Genomic DNA, 17,040 nt, shown 5'->3' with positions numbered 1-17,040 from the left:
ATCAAATCTTCATGAATCAGATATTTATTGACAAAAAAAATATCTTGATGAGAGAAGTAGATGAAATTCTAAAAAGTCAGTTTTATGTGGTTGAAGAAACCACCAAATGTCGTTTTATTGTCATTTGCCAAAATCCTCCTCCACTGCTACCAAGTTTATGAATAGAAAGAAGCAAACTCTGATTTAAAATAATTAAACCGTGGACACATATTATTGACAAATCTGTAGAAGTCTTAATCATCTTTCCTTTTCTTCTCCCACCGTCTCTTTTTTTTTTTTTCTTTTTTGGATTGAAAATATCTCTTCTTCTGCTCTTAATTTTATGATTTTAATGCATTTCTCTAACTCTTTTTTTTGGGTGCATGTCTCTAACTTCGATGCCTAATTGCCTATGAATCAAGGTACTAAGAATTGGAATTGGATCAGCGGAATCCGTCAATTTGGATTAGAATCGGTCCAACCTAACCCCGAATCTTTCTTATAAAGCGGTTGATCCATGTTCGATTTTTTTTATCGATTTCCAACCGATTCCAATTGATTCTGGTTGAATCTAAATCAAAATTTATTGAGGTCAATGTAGGAGTTTTACACGAATTTAATTATCATATATTGAATGTGAATAGCACGATGTAGAGACATATAAGATCTTGGACATCATTTTTGAATTTCTTTTAAGGATGACTTCTACCTTAGTCCCAAAAAGTAATGTTAGAGTCAAGACGTGACAACTCCGGTGCATTTTCGATGACTCGCATTATTTGCCCCTTTTATCTCTTTATAAAATATATATATAAATTTTTTTTGATGAAAAATATAAAAAATATATTGTTTCGTTACCAATAAGTAACAATATAAACAAACAACATGTAGACCCCTCTCCCATTTTTATTTTATATAATTCAGAATAAGGATCAATTCATGTTGGAAGTATCCTCCAAAGATATTTATATACTATACAATGCCTTCTAGATAAACCTTGAATCCCAACTTAGTTCAATTGAGTATTTTTGGCTATTGTGACTCAAAGTAAGAATTCTCCAATAATCCCAAACGTTTCTATTTAAATTTTATGCGTGATTTATTTTGGAAATTGTTTGATTTGATTTTTACACATTATTACAATGAAGTAGAAATTCTAAAATAGGTGATGAGTTGTTTCAAAGTTGTTCTTTAATGAATACATGGTTAATTTGATGGACAAAACAGTAATTTCATATTAAAAATAAAACACCATCCATCATATTTTACCGATGGTCTCACCACCACCATCATGCCCCCACCACCACCACCACCATCACACCCCTGTCCCCGCTACCACCACCCTCTCCCAAAGAAATATAAAGGACTATTCTAAAAAATTGAACTGCGAAATGGATTTCTTATTTTTAAAAATATTATAAATTGATGCAATCAAAATAATTTTAATTTCTTGACTAAAATTGGTCGAAGATTAACAATATATACGGGCTTGATAGAGAAAGAGAGAGAGAGAGAGAGAGAGAGAGAGAGTGTGTGTGTGTGTTTGGAATCGGGACCATAATAGATCGTCCCAGATTCCAATCCAATTCTATTCTGAACCGATCGGAATCAGATTGAATCCGTAGTGAAAACCCTAAAATGGGTCATAAATCAAATGACTTCCGTACCATTTCCGGTTGGCTGGCCCAAAATCGGCTGCAACCCATTCCAATTTGAATTAATGATACGGCCTATTAGAAAGAGAGAAAGAGAGAGAGGCCCCACCATTTAGTGTACGCGACACAGAGTGGGGGAGGGTGTCGCCCCTAGTATTTGAAAGGAACGAAGAAAGAAAGTGTTAGGTGGTAGCGTGATAATAGGTGCGTTGATTATTGTAACTTAAGAAAGAATTAAGCAAGACTTGGTAGTAAAGCTGAAAGCAATTAGAATGGAGGGCCATCAGTGATCACTTCCCCTCTCAAATTCAAGGAATCTTAAGATCCCCCAACCCCACCTCCCCAACATTTAATTCACATTAATTGAACCAACCGTTCCCAACTAAGGCTACTGAATCTTTTTCTTTGGAAAGTAGATGATATCATTTTGTTTCTTAGCACCCCCCTAATAGTATGATTATATGCCATTACACCCACTTTTCATATTTTAAGATTTTTCAGCCCACATGTATATATTCCAATGAGGTATAACCACCTTTCTCAACTATTTTAGACAAAATAGCTTTAATATTAATTTTGATCTACTTCTCATCGGCCATTTCGTCATATCAAGCATTCTTCACTTCTAAAGAAAATGGTTCCTATTTTCTGATGTAGAAAATTTTATTTCACCCCTCTAAAATTTTTGTTATGTTATAAGATGATTTGACATTTTTGACTATTTTTTTGGAAGAGATTTCTGTCCGGGCCTCTACAGCCTGTACATGTGCACTGAACAATGGGAAAAATGCACACAAGCATCATACTGGGCAAGATTTTGGTCTTTTCATGGGGACAACACAGTACTTTCATGCGTTTCTAGGTCTAAGTGCAGGAACCATGTGATCAGGAAGCGCTCTTTTCCCAATTATTTTTTGGTAGAAGATATTTTAGACTGCTGAATTAGATAGTAATTCCCTTGATTGGCTACAAGTTAAATGGGTGATTCAACTCTACTATATAGTTCATGTGTGGGGACTCCTCAACTCGATTTTTAATGGTCATTTATAGTATTTTTACCTTGGTAGATCTCTCTCTTTCATTTACTAAAAGTTTGGTATTTTGGATTACTAATTGATGGAATACTAGGCAATTCTAAACATTTTTGAATTCAAATGATCACTTTTCCTTACACAATTTTCAAATAATTTTTGTGTTCAATTTAATACATGATAATACATGAGTAGGTATTTTCTACAAAAAAAAAAAATACATGAGTAGGTAATGACATGGGGAAAAAAATCATCACCAATTCCTTAAAAGTACATGTTAAATCCAATGGTGCCGAACTTGAGAAGAAAGAATGAAAAAGAGTCAATCGAGTTTAGTACCGTTGGATTTAACATCTTCCACGTGTTGAGTTCTCAGCCCCAAACTGCACCACTGCATTTTGTTGGGAATTGAAGAGGATTTTAATCCATGACATGTGTTGCGTGTGAAAACCTCCGGTACTTGGTTCGCCCGTGGATGAACCTGCAAAAACCAAGCAATGAGCGCAAGAGGGCCGGTGTGGCTCCAGCCTAGGACTCTCCGATGCTCAAGTCAGGTCTTCACGTATTTCATGGCCTCTTCTTGCATTCTTGGCCAATAGAATCCTTGCCGAAGTATCTTGTATGCAAGAGCTCGACCGCCCATGTGACTCCCGCATATTCCCTCATGCACCTCGGCTAATGCATACTCGGCCCCCTTCGGTCCCAGACATCGGAGAAGAGGGGCCGAGATTTCCCTTTTGTAGAGTACTCCGTCGATCATCGAGTACTTGGAAGATCGGATCTTAACCTTCCTTGCTTCGTCTCGGTTCCCCGGGAGCAGGTCATTCTCCAAGTAGTTGACAATGGGGTCCAACCAGGTCGGCCCATCCTCTTCAATGTGCTTTATGCTTTCTTCTTGTAAGGATGGCTTCTCCAATATTTCTATGTATACTGATCGGCTCAGATATTGGAGGTCGACCTCGGCCAACCTCGATAAGGAGTCCGCCGCGGCATTCTCTTTTCTCGGTATTCGAGTCATCTCAAAGTGTTCGAGCTCGGAGATCAGATCTCGGGCTCGACCCAGGTATGCTATCATCCTTTCGTCTTTTGCCTCGTAGTGTCCGTTGACCTGGTTGACCACGAGTTGGGAGTCTCCTCGCACCTTCAATCGTTTTATGCCCATAGCTTTGCTGACTCGAAGTCCAGCTAGAAGGGCTTCATACTCAGCCTCGTTGTTTGAGGCGGGAAACTTGAACCTTAGGGCATATTGGACCAGAAAGCCTTCGGGGCTTACAAGTATTAGGCCGGCCCCGCTTCCTCTGGAATTGCTTGAGCCGTCAACATTCATGGTCCAAATCGGGTCGGCCGTAGCCCCGACCTCCTCGACTGTCTTTTCTTCTCCAACCTCATGTTCGGGCCCCGTGCATTCAGCGATGAAGTCGGCCAGGGCTTGTCCTTTTATCGCCGTCCTCGGTCGATAGCTTATATCGTATTCACTTAGCTCAACCGCCCAGGAAATCAGCCGTCCGCGTCGGGTTTGTGTAATATCTTTTTGAGTGGCTGGTCGGTCGTACCACGATCGGATGAGCTTGGAAGTACGGCCTTAGTTTCCTTGCGGCAGTGATTAGAGCGAATGCTACTTTCTCGAACCCGGAGTACCTTGTCTCGGCATCAACAAGAACGTGGCTGATATAGAATATCGGCCTTTGAGTTCGACTCTCTTCCCTGATCAACACCGCACTGACCGCTACGGGAGTGGCGGCTAAGTAGACTTGAAGCTCCTCTTTTGGTTCAGGTCGGTGAGAAGAGGCGGGTTCTCCAAATATTTCTTGACTCTTCAAAAGCTTCTTGGCATTCGGATGACCGATAAAATCTTTTGGGTTCGGATATTCTTTAGGGCCTTAAAGAACGGTAGGCACTTGTCGCCCGATCTCGACATGAATCGCGCCAACGCCGCCACACGTCCGTTTAGCCTTTGTACTTCTCGGGTCGTCCTTGGGGGACTCATTTCTTGGATGGCTCTGATTTTTGCCGGATTGGCTTCGATGCCTCTGATAGAGACCATGAAGCCGAGGAACTTTCCCGAGGTTACGCCGAATGCACACTTGGCGGGATTCAGCTTCATCTGGTTCTTCCTCAATACGCCGAAGGCTTCTTCCAGGTCAGCCAAGTGTTGTTCGGCCTTCAAACTTTTCACCAACATGTCGTCCACGTAGACTTCCATGTTCTTTCCGATCTGCTCGCGGAATATATAGTTCACGAGGCGCTGGTATGTCGCTCCGACGTTCTTCAATCCGAACGGCATGACCTTGTAGCAGAAATTCTCTTGGTCAGTTCGGAAGGCCGTGTACGACTCGTCCTCCTCATGCATCATGATTTGGTTGTAGCCGGAGTACGCGTCCATGAAACTCAGCATCTCGTGACCTGCCGTGGCGTCGATCAAGAGGTCGATCCGAGGTAGTGGGTACTCATCTTTTGGGCAGGCCTTATTGAGGTCGGTGTAGTCGACACACATTCTCCACTTTCCGTTCGGTTTAGGGACCATGACGACATTAGCCAACCAGGTCGGGAATTTCTCTTCTCGGATGAATCCTGATCGGCGAAGCTTCTCCACCTCTTCTTTGATTGCAGTTTGTCGATCAAGTGCGTAGTTCCTTCTCTTCTGCAGGATTGGTTTCCGACCCGAATCCACATGGAGTCGGTGCTCAGCTATATGTCTGGGTATACCCGACATGTCCGCGGCCGACCAGGCGAAGACATCGGCGTTCGCTTTTAAGAAAACTCCGAGCCGCCTCCTTTGATCTTCACTTAGTAGTGATCCGAGCTGGACCACCTTGGCTGGGTCATCTTCGCTGAGATGAAGTGGGGTCAGGTCTTCCACGGGTCGCCCTCTTCTCTCGATAAGCTCATCCCGCTGATCTTCGGGGAGATGTACGACGCACATGGCCATTCCTCGAACATTACCCTTATTTTGCTTGACGAAAGTAGCGTAGCACTCTCGTGCCTTCTTTTGGTCGCCTCGGACCTCGTCGACACCGTTCTCGGTGGGGAACTTCATCTTCAAGTGAGTCGGGGAGATGATGGCTTGGAGGGCGGTCAATGACGGACGACCGAGTATGGCGTTGAAAGCCACTACCGACCGTACCACCATGAATTTGACTTGGATCGTCGCCTGGCATGGAGCTTGCCCAATTGTGACTAGTAGATCGATCGAGCCCTTGATGGTCGCGGCCGCTCCCGAGAACCCGTGAAGCGAGGTTCCTTCGAGCTTAAGCGCTTCATCGCCGAAGCCAAATTGTCGATACGCTTCCAGTGACATAAGGTCCACGGATGCGCCGGTATCGACCAATACACGGTGTACGGGTCTGTTCGCAATTTCTACTTGCACCACTAAAGCATCGTCATGAGGTAAACTTATACCTTCGAGGTCGGCTTCCGTGAAGGAGATCGTCACCGCCGGCTTGAGTTTCTTGGCGGGCATCTCGGCTACTTCGACGAAGCGAGCGTTTGCCTTAGCCTTTCGAGTACTCTCTTGCCCGGGCCCTCCGAGGATAGTGTATATGGGGGCTCCCTTGTCATTGCTCGGCCCGGATCCGTCCTCCTTCTTCTCGGCTCGGACCTTGTCATCATCTCTTTCAACTCGCCTGTTTTCGGCCCTAGGCTCGGCTCTTCTTTGATCTCGGTCATCAGGCCGCCGACCTCCACGATCCTCTCGGCCTCCTTTGACATATCGCTTCAAGTGGGCCGCTTTTATCAGCTCTTCGATTTCTCTTTTCAGCTGATAACAATCTTCGGTGTCGTGACCGATGTCCTTGTGGAATTGGCAATATTTGTTGGGATTCCGAGATGACCCCGCTTGCATCGGTCGGGGTCGGCGGATGTACCCCCCATCTTGTATTTGCATCAGGATCTCCTTGCGAGATGCATTCAATGGCGTGTAGTCGGGGCTCCGAGCTCGATCCGACCTGTAAGCTCGGCGATCCGTCCTTGGCCTTTTGTCTTCTCTTCGGTCGTCTGTTGTCGGCCTTTTCTTGTCGGTACGACCTTCGTTGCCCTTCCGGGCTTGGAGGACCTCGGCCATATTTGCGAACTCGTTGCACCTCTCCAAGAGCTCGGCCAGGTTTCTTGTCGGCTTCCGGGCCAAGTCCTTGATAAGGTCCATGTCGGCCAATCCGTTGCTCATAGCCGTATGGGCCGTGGCCTCGTCCAAGTCCTTGATATCTAAGGATTCCTTGTTGAAGCGGGAGACGAATGCTCGGATCGACTCGTCGGGCCTTTGTTTCACGCTGAGGAGGTTGACCGTGGTCTTCTTATGTTTCATACTACTCTGGAAGCGCGTGACAAAGGCTCGACAGAGTTGAGCGAAGCTTCTTATGGAATTCGACGGCAACCAGGAAAACCATGAGGTCGCCGCGCCTTTGAGGGATGCAGGGAAGGCTCGGCAAGAAACGATCTCGGTTCCCCCGTACATGGTCATCATCGCATTAAAGTAGTTGATGTGATCTGTCGGGTCGGTCATCCCGTCATACCGGTCGAACGGGGGAGGTTTGAAACCGTGTGGTAGCGGCGCGGTCATGATCTCGGGAGGATAAGGGTGACGCCCGACCAAAGAGTAGGCGTCCGGGGTCGCTGTTTCTTCAACCCCTCCACCTGCTCGGCCAAGTCTCATAGCCGCTTCTCCAGCTCGGTTTCAGGTGCTCGGCCAACCGGCTCCTCGGCCCGGGGCCGATAGGGTCGGTCATCCCGTTGTAGTCGGCCATTCTGGTCAGCTCGGTCCTCACCACCCTTCCTTGTTCTTTTTTCTTCTTGGAAGTTGGACCCTCGGGGGCTCCCCTGTTGTTCTTCTCGGGGAGGTGAGCTCTGACCCCGGGGAGTATGACGCGATCCTTCTCCTTGTCTCGGCGCGCGCCTTTCAACCGGGTCTTTTCTTTGTTCTCGGAATCTCCTCGGCGGTTCGTCCTCTCCGATCCGTCCAGAAAATACCGACCTCCTCGCTACCGAGCCGGCCGGTTCAATTTCCTGCCCTGTTCGCGGGCTTTGGCGATGTTCTTGTTCACCCCGCCGAGCGCCTCTACTGGGGCGCGGAGGTGGAGTCTTCTGACGAGATGGGTGCGAGGACGCAGCCCGACTCGGCTCGGCCCTACGCCGGCCGCCATTTTGCTGCAGGTTTCTTTCAGCGTGAATCGGAGCTGGAGGGGGCACGGCCAGCGGCTGGCCCATCAGCCAGCCTCGGGCCATTTGGTTCATGAAGGTGCGCACATCTCGTTGGTGTGGAGCATCTGCGACAAATCCATAACTCACGATTATTTGCCAGGGGCTTCGGTCCAAACTCTCCGGCAAGGGTGGTGGTGCAGTAGGACATTCCCGTCCAAACTTGGCTCGGCTGTACCGCGGCTAGCCGCGGCCGCGGTTAGTGCAACTCCCCCATTCCCGCTCTCTGGAGGGGGAATGGTGCCCGTGATGGGCTGCGCACCACCTGCCCTAGGGGGTCTTCTATTTATCCCCTGCCGAGAGGCTTCGGGGGGCGGTGATCGCCTCGTCTGCACAACGGGTTGCGGCTCCTCCGTACGGGAAGTAGAGCCATGCTGTCCTGACCTCGTGTGCACCATTATTATTGCTCTGGGAATTGGCAGAAACGACGCGGCTTGCTGATGTCGTTCCCACAAACGGCGCCAAATCTGTTGCGTGTGAAAACCTCCGGTACTTGGTTCGCCCGTGGATGAACCTGCAAAAACCAAGTAATGAGCGCAAGAGGGCCGGTGTGGCTCCGGCCTAGGACTCTCCGATGCTCAAGTCAGGTCTTCAACGCGACAGCGTAACTGTGTAGTCAAAAGCCAGATGAGGAATAGTGCTCCATACCTGGGTATTTATAGAGTAAGGAGGAGATGAGACGGTTGGAAGAGTCCTAGTATGGTAGGAGTCCTTCTTTCGGAAGGTTCTCTCGCGTGGAGCGGAGTGGAGAGTTATTTTCGGGGTCGGACTCTTATTAAGGTAAGAGTCCATGTAGAGTGTGATTCCGTGTTGCGCTGGGATCGTGGCTCGGTCCTTATCCCACGATTCTCGGGATGTGCTGACGTGGCTTGGAGATCCCCGGTGGGGTGATATGAGAGCCTCAATGGAGGAGGGCTCGGCCTACGAGGTCGGCCCGTGGGGTCGGCAATGGAGGTCGGCCCGGGAGGAGGGCTCGGCCGCGAGTTCGGCTAGGAGTCTATGGCTGACCCGTATAATCTCGGCCTCAGCCACCGGCCAGCTCGCCCAAACCAAGCTTTGTCAGGTGACTTATCGGAGATGGGGTCGGCCCAATTTCCTGCTCGGCCCAACTCGGTTCTCGGACTGAGATCGGGTCGGCCACGTGGCAGCTTCTGACAGGTGGGGTGTTTTATGCCTCATCAACATGGACAACATATCTACCGAATCTAGGTACATACAAACCTAACAATCACATGGCAATTGTAGCAGGTGTATAAAAACCCTACCCCTCACTTTTAATTTTCTTCTTCAACATAATTATTGAAGTGGATGTTTGTTGATGTGGTAAACACAGGTACTGAACAGCCTAGTTTTGGGATATTTTCATGATATGAGTGAGACCTTTTTAGGGATGGTGGGTGTGAACTGAGTAATCATAGAAGTATGAGAAGTGGACTTATTAGTATTTTTCTCTTTTTCTGCCCCACCATTTAACTTTATCCGATGAGATAGTTAGCTCACTCGGGTTTGATCCAATCACTACCCTAATTGTTATTTAATGTTGTAATTTATTTAGGACTTGCAAAGGAACATGATGATAGTTATTAAATTAACCGTAGTGTACGTTAACTCATTTGCGTGTGAGCATGAATAATTTTACAAACCATCAAGGCATTGAAACAAATAACAAAAGACCAAGTCTTCCTTCACCCTAGCAAAGGAGATAATCCTTTACCATGAACATTAATAGGGATGAAATGAGTATCACAACAAGAGAAGAGATACTTTAAACCTTCAACCAATAGGGAAGAATAATTATAATCCCAGGATTTTGGGTGAAGCTTTCTCATAGAACAAAAATTTTCTACTAACAAACATAGACTGAGTTTTTGTCTACCCATGATTCTATCTACCACCGATGTCTATTAGGCAAGAGAGGACATTGCAAAGGTGTTTTGAAAAAGTACTAAAATTCCATAGGTTTGGATAATCAGTTCTTTATGGGTCGAGAAAAACTTTATCCTAACAAATAAGACTTTGTTTGTTTGATGTAAAATTAAAAGTTGAATTCCAATATTTTTTTTTTTATGAAAATATACATTAGAAAATTATTCAACATGTGAAAATGTACATTCACGAAATAGAACATTTTGAGATAAGATTTTACTTCGAAACAAACAAAGCCTAATAAAGGAGAAAAACTTCCCTAGTAACAAATGAAGAGGAAGCTAGTACAAATGTGCTGTCACAATCCAATCAAAAGTTAGATAAATGTTTATTTTTTTCTTGTCCCAAAAAATTCTATATCTGATTTGTCTGGTTCCTCTGCAACTGTAGTTGCACGTGGTGGAGAAATAGCAGTCAACACAATGGAGACTCCGAACAAAACAGTAACGACGGCGGTGAAGTTGACGAAGTAAGCCTCCGTTCCGTAACGAGCGACGTCGGAGTTCTCGAGGAAGGTAAGCTTCTCCAGAAAGCCCAGTAAGGCAGTGGCAACGGCCAATATATACAAGAATAGCCCAAAGATTACGTGCGGTGAAAGTGATTGCGCTCTAACTCCGGCTGATCCACCAGGGTAAAAGAACGCCAAGAACCCAACTATCCACTGCAAAAAACAGAAAATAATAATGATAAATAAAAAATCACCAGTTTCAGACCTGGGAAAAGGAAACTAGGGACTCATTGGTAAATGAGGGGATAGGGTCACTGATGTGGGATTATTCTTCGGGTTTTGATACCATGTAAATATAAATATTCAAAAATTGAACAATTAGGTGGAGGGTCTCACAGGTATGTGAAACCAATGTGGGACTATTCTCCTATTCTCCCAACAAAAAACAACGGCCAAAGCCGACAAAGGATCTGCAAATATCAAGGAATTTTTCTACAAGAGTTTCAGCAGCCAATACAAGTCTAGAGGCCCTAGTGAAACTATGGATCTTTATCGGCTCCAATTTCTTGTCCGGCCCAATTCCTCAGTGCCTCTAACAAGAGGGGGGGCAATAACCTTATAACCACCCTACCCCTGCCCGGGTGAAGTCCACCAAGCCCTTGTTAGGGGTATTGGCGAACTATGTCAGGCAGGGAACTGGAAGAGATAATTTCTTGTGGAACTACTAGTCTTTAAGTCTGAATGTAAATACCGACTACATAATTGATATGGTGCCTATCCACTGGACCCAAGATGGGCCTCCATGTTCTTCACTAAGCCAGGAATGAATCAGTCCAAAAAGTTTGCTGGATAACACCTACTCAGCCCAGCTCTATGTATATGGGCTGGTTTAACCCGAAAATTAATATGAAGAAGGGGGAGTGACTGTGTTTTAATTACCTGAATACCATAAAGACAGATAACTCCAATCCCCATCCAAGAATGGAAGCTGAAGAGATTGGGAATGGAGCTCTCATTGTGAAATTTGAATGCAGCGTAGGTGCCTACAATGCCAAGGATGAGGGCAAAGGCGTGCAATGTGAGATGGATAAATTTCTTCACTCCTTTCGAAAATGGAACAGATTTGTGACAGATTATGGCTGCATTAATATTATTCGATCTTGTCAATAATTAATCCACTATATATGAATCACAGTTTAAGGGAATCTGAATTTGAACAGAAAGAAATAAATATTTCAAGAATGCCCGAGTTCAAATCTACTACCCACATGGGGATAGGTGGGAATAGATCTAAACCGTCCATAGGGTGTGGGACCCACATCCTTATAAAATGATTTTCCTTACCTTCACCACCTAGAATTATGACTCCAATTAATGTCAGCACCGGATGAATCTGCAACGTAGAATGTGTTATATCAAACCCAGTTGAAGAAGAAAGATACTTAAAAAGAGCAGCAAGCCTAGTTGAAGAAGAAGAAGAAAAGGAAAGAAGGAGAATACATTGAAGATGAGATACTTGTTTGTGGCTTTGAAGGCAAGACCTCCTCTGAAATGGATGCACCAAACCAACACCATAACCGCTGCCGCAGTGCCCAGCATATGCGCTACCATCGTGAGTGGCACCGCCATCTCAGATCTCTAACTCTCTCGCACTCTGGATCGTTCGCTGGCAGTGGTCGTTCCCGGCCTCAGTCTCCTTGGACTCTAAACAATGGAGGAAGCGCAGTAAGATATCTAAGAAGCTTATGGTTGCAAGGGATATAAAGAAAATGTATGTAAAACTAAATCAAATGAATACTAAAATTTTGCAATCATTATACCTAACATGTAATATGATAGTGTAATTGATTCTAATTTTTTTTCTCTTCCAATTTAGGTGTTGTATTTTACCATGGCGAACAATTTTTCTGCAAATTAAAAAGCAAATAACTCTTTTGGCTGGTACTCATGATCTGTGCTGATATCGATATGTATCGGCCGATTCAATTGATATGATACTGATACCTTAAATCATGTAGAGATACTTAAAAGTGCCCAAATCATTAATTGTGGAGAGAGGAGAGTGAGCCTGAGAGGAGGCTTGTATATGGGATCGAATGCCTGCCTTTTTTTCACTTGAAGTATATAAGGAGAAATGGTGGCCACGCTGTCGGCATCATGCGCCCACTCATACTCTTTTATCCTGGGTCCCTAAATACGAACCATATGGCACCTCCTTTCTCTGTGGGGGGACACAGGGGCCACGCCTAGAGATAGTGGGGGGGGGGGGAATGACCACCCACCCCCATGAAAAACGAAAATCCTACCTCTCTAGATGCCAACATGTGCTCTCATTGACTGCCGTATGCATGTGGCCCATGTACTCCCCCACAGAGAATGCTTCTCAAACTCATGACTAATGAGCTCACATCTCTTGTTAGTTTTTTGGTAGAACGAGCAGACATCTCTACAAGCCATGGAATGAACTTGGGACAAATAGTCATGTGGACCACTTGACCACAAAGTTTGAGCAGCAACTAATTAGTTGCCCAGTCGCTACAATAAAACCATGCATCCTGCCATATTTGGTTGTATTAGCTATCCTCCAAACCGGAGCTATAAGAAAAATATTATAAAATTCAAAGATACTTTAGTTTCACAGTACATAAAACAAATTTTTTTATCATATTATAATGTGCATCTTTTCATAATAAATAATTTTTAAAGGAAATTTAGTAATTATTTATCATCAACTACTTTAAAATGTTCCAGTGTATTATTAGTTGTGGGCAAGTGTTCCCATGCCGGCATGGGGGAATCTTTCATGTCACATCAAATAGTATACACTATGCAGGAATCGGGTTGTGTAGCATAATTCTACTCTTCTTATTTCTAATATTTTGTAGTTACAATATAAGCATGGGTTGATGTTCTCTGTGTCGTAGTACAGGTTGTGTTCAGACTTGTACGTCTACCATTTAGGGAGGCAGGATGGTTATTTTGCGTACCCCCATGTGTCTGGGCACAACCTGTGCCCTCAGTACAGAGAACATTTGGCCTATAAGCAAATTGCAAATTTGCAATAAATGTATGCCCATTATTTGGGGTGGGGGGGGGTGTTCTATCCTATCTAATTGCCAAATGTGATTTTAACTATAACTACATGAGAGGTAGAAAGAGGGACAGAAGTGGAAAGGAGGAGGGGAGGAAGGAGGGAGGGGAAAGCAATCAAGTGTCTTATGACCTCATGAAAGCCTACACTCCACTGGCAAGGAGCCAACCAATTGAGCAAGCGTCTTCCAATAAATGTGTACTCACACATATTATTGAATCTGAGGGTTGACCTAATTTGAAAAATAACAAAAGAAAAAGAAGAAAAAACTGAAGTGAAAGATTAGCACGTAAGGAACAAGAGGATCCTTGTTCACTTCAAGCTCCATGAGCATGACATTATTCGAGTATTGGTTGATGAATTTGACCCAATATTGAAATTGAAGAGTCCATAAAATCCAAATTAATTCCTTAATGTTATTAATTTACAGGTTTTTATTTGAGCATTAGTTGTCTTTAGATTTACGTTTTAAATCATTTAGAGATAAAATTGGGCATTTTGTTCGCATAATTGTTACATTGTGTGTTATTAGGAATGATGATTCCAAATACAAGTTTGAGTGCGCACATTTCAAGATATTTAAAATAAATGCTCAAAAGGGAATCCATTTATTTGTTAAAAAACTTCAACAATATTTTTTCCAAAACCTAACCCCATTTTTGACTTGCGAATAGCCGAAACCGTTCCACACCATCTCTTTCCCTTCTTCTTCCCATCTCCACCGATTGCAACAAACGATCGAAACCCCATTTATTTTTCTTTTTATAAAAGCTAATTAGAAATCTTAGATTTCAGCCATTCCATTTGAATCAGCTGAAATCTACTTCAAATGGATTGTGATTTTTTATTCCAATACTGACTTCTGTTTCAATTTATGTTTCTAAATCCAAAACTTTCCATCGAGTCTGGTTTATGATTGAAGAAAAAGTCAAGGCAAGGAAAGACATATTTTGAGAGGTGATAATTTTTCGACGGTGGTGGTGGCTACTTCAAGACCTTGAAGATGAACAATAACAATGGTGGAGTGGAGTGGGTTTATTTCTTTAAGAAATAAGAAAAGGCAAAATTGTTATTTCTTTTCAAAACTAACAGAGTTAGTACCCAAGGGTATGGAAGTAATTTTTGAAATTTCAAAAACGATAGACGTAAAAACTTCAGGGGTGGTAAACATAAATTTCCCAATTAGATAAAATCATGCAAAAATCAAATTCATTAATTTAATGGGTTTGATGGACACACATTTCCAACAGGAGGTTCAATCTCTTTGGATGAAACAATGTCTATATGTGATTTTTTGAAGAATCCAAAAATTGAACGTCCTCGACAGGGGCTGGAGAAACAGCAATTAACACAATGGAGCCTCCAAACAAAATAGTAACGATGGCAGTGAAGTTGATGAGGAAAGCCTCAGATCCATACTTGGCGAGGCCTCCGAACTCGAGGAAGGTGAGCTTCTCCAGAAAACCCAGTGTTGCAGTGGCAACGGCTAATAAATACACGAACAACCCAAAGAGGCCGTGCCATGGAAGAGATTTAGCCCTACATGAAGCTGGCCCGCCAGGGTAAAAGTACATCACGAACCCAAATATCCACTGCAAATCATTTCAATATCACCAGTTTCATGTTAGGGTTTCCATGCAAAAGCAATTTCATGTTAGTCTTCTATGTGAAAAAAATTATCCCACGTCTTCCTGTGTGAAGGCTTATAAGAACTTGGACATTTTCTCCTTAATAGTTAGCTTTTTAGGGTGAGTTCTATCTGAATCCCAACAAGACGGTACTTCAAATGTGAGTAACCCAATGTGAAGGTTTATAAGTACTTGGGCACCCTTTCTTTATTATCAAAGGGTATGATTCTACCCGTGTTCCAACATTTCAAAAATGGCTCAAAAGCCAGAAACCTCTATATCTCGCCCCGAGCATAGGAAGCCGAGTTTGGAATGGTTCAATCATTGTTCGTCAATACTTTGAAGTCTTAAGATGAACACTAAGCCAGCTTTAATTAGAACAATCCCCCCACCCCCTCAAAAAAAAAAAATCCTCTACAGTGCCTTAATCTTGCAGTTCATGTCTGAGAGCTCGACATGTGGAAGATGCGACATCCAACGATGCAGAGTTCAAGAAGAAAGAAAGAAAGAAAAAAAAAAAAAAAAACTGGATGAATCGAGCTCAAAACCGTTGGATATAGCATCTTCTACGTGTTGAACTCTCAAGTCCCAACTGTAGGACACCGTAAGATTAAGGAATTGCAAAGGATTTTAATCCGGATAAAACCGCCCAAGGCTAGGTTAATAAGAAAATATGAAGAAGGAGAATAAATGTTTAATGTTTGTAATTACCTGTATAACATAGACAGATAACTCCAATCCCTAACCAGGAATGCAAGGTGAAGAAATTGGCAATGGAGCTCTCATTGTGATATTTGTATGCGGCATAGATCCCGACAATGCCAAGGATGAAGGCAAAGAAGTGCAAAATGAGATGGATCACCTTCTTCACTTCCTTCGACAAAGGAATAGCTTTGTAACTGATTATGGCTGCATTTTGTCCCCCCCCCAAAAAAAAATCACTATGAAACACAGTTAAGGCAATCGGAACTAATTTGAACAGAAATGATTTTTCCTCACCTTCACCACCTAGAATTATGATTCCAATTAACATCAGCACCGGATGAATCTGCAAAGTACAATTAATGTTTTATCAAATCTGAATTGGTAGACCAAATTATATCATATACCATATAATAGTACTGTTTCTGTTTGTTACAAAGCTTGAAAGAACAGCAAACCCAGAAGAAGAAGAAGAAGAATACATTGAAGATGAGAGACTTGTTGGTGGATTCGAAGGCAAGACCACCTCTGAAATGGATGCACCATACCAACACCATAAACGCCGCTCCAATGGCCAGTAAATGCGATAAGACCATGAATGGAACCGTTGCCACACTTGTCTTCATCTCTAATCTCTCTCTCTCTCTCTCGCTCTTTCGCTGGAAGTGTTCGCTACTGCTCAGTCTACTTGGACCCTAAACATTGGGGAAGCGCAGAAAGATATTTATAGTTTCTACTAAGACGCCAATCCTCAATGTTTTTACCTTTTTTGTGCTTATTGGAGTGGCATAATCGATCACAACCGTCCATCGCCTTCCAAAATTGGAATACCACCACGTGGCCATCGATCAGTCGAGCATACCCTAGTAAACCGCGCGCCTGCTCCGTCTCCTTCTTTTCTCTTTGGTGGTGGTTCATTGAAGGCACGTTAGTTACATTAATCATAAGTTAGATGGTTCATTGAAGGCACGATAGTAGGGAAAATAATCCCCTCCAATCCGATACTTAGATTATTACCCAAAAAAATATCTGATAGTTAGATTAATCATAAGTTCGTTACATTCGCTGATCAACAGAAGATTTTATTTTCTTAAATTATGATCGAAATCAGTGATGGACCCATGGTCCCATCCCATCTCTTTGAGGTGATGTCACTTGTGATTAGTGGGGTCAATGGGTCGGGTTGGGCCGGGCCTACCTTAAACCCTAATCCAACCCTAACGACCTTAACCTAAACTCTAACTCGACTCAACCCTGGCAGGGCCTAAGAAACCTCAACCCAATCCGACCCTGCCAGGGTTTTCCCTAATCCAACCCGACCCTGATTGACCCTGTCTTGACCTTGTCAATTGCAGTTAACATTCTAATCATGCAAATGCAGTAAACAACT

At 43.7% G+C, this 17,040-nt stretch overlaps 2 protein-coding genes across 2 annotated transcripts; both read right to left on the bottom strand.

Annotated features, from left to right (window-relative positions):
* Positions 1 to 10,109: 10,109 nt before the first annotated feature.
* On the bottom strand, positions 10,110 to 11,872 carry LOC122654796 (probable ascorbate-specific transmembrane electron transporter 1). Its single transcript, XM_043849056.1, has 4 exons — positions 11,730 to 11,872; positions 11,574 to 11,622; positions 11,169 to 11,368; positions 10,110 to 10,442 (listed from the first exon to the last, which is right to left on the bottom strand). The coding sequence occupies exons 1-4, from the start codon at positions 11,856 to 11,858 to the stop codon at positions 10,110 to 10,112; spliced, it is 711 nt and encodes a 236-aa protein (XP_043704991.1). The 5' UTR covers positions 11,859 to 11,872.
* Positions 11,873 to 14,600: 2,728 nt separating this feature from the next.
* Positions 14,601 to 16,276, bottom strand: LOC122654790 (probable ascorbate-specific transmembrane electron transporter 1). The gene is made up of 4 exons (XM_043849043.1): positions 16,133 to 16,276; positions 15,948 to 15,996; positions 15,660 to 15,857; positions 14,601 to 14,869 (listed from the first exon to the last, which is right to left on the bottom strand). Exons 1-4 carry the CDS (start codon positions 16,274 to 16,276, stop codon positions 14,601 to 14,603), a joined length of 660 nt encoding a protein of 219 aa, XP_043704978.1.
* Between the last annotated feature and the right edge of the window lie 764 nt (positions 16,277 to 17,040).

The sequence above is a fragment of the Telopea speciosissima genome, chromosome 1, assembly GCF_018873765.1.
Source record: "Telopea speciosissima isolate NSW1024214 ecotype Mountain lineage chromosome 1, Tspe_v1, whole genome shotgun sequence".
Classification (NCBI taxonomy): Eukaryota; Viridiplantae; Streptophyta; class Magnoliopsida; order Proteales; family Proteaceae; genus Telopea; species Telopea speciosissima.
This window is presented reverse-complemented; position numbering and strand designations above follow the sequence as displayed.

Coding starts and splice junctions, on each gene's coding strand:
- LOC122654796 (XM_043849056.1), bottom strand. CDS start 11,858: ATGGCGGTGCCACTCACGATGGTAGCGCATATGCTGGGCACTGCGGCA. Junction 11,369..11,573: donor CATAATTCTAGGTGGTGAAG/GTAAGGAAAATC, acceptor ATATTAATGCAG/CCATAATCTGTCACAAATCT. Junction 10,443..11,168: donor TCTGTCTTTATGGTATTCAG/GTAATTAAAACA, acceptor TGTTTTTTGCAG/TGGATAGTTGGGTTCTTGGC.
- LOC122654790 (XM_043849043.1), bottom strand. CDS start 16,276: ATGAAGACAAGTGTGGCAACGGTTCCATTCATGGTCTTATCGCATTTA. Junction 15,997..16,132: donor ACAAGTCTCTCATCTTCAAT/GTATTCTTCTTC, acceptor TGTACTTTGCAG/ATTCATCCGGTGCTGATGTT. Junction 15,858..15,947: donor CATAATTCTAGGTGGTGAAG/GTGAGGAAAAAT, acceptor GACAAAATGCAG/CCATAATCAGTTACAAAGCT.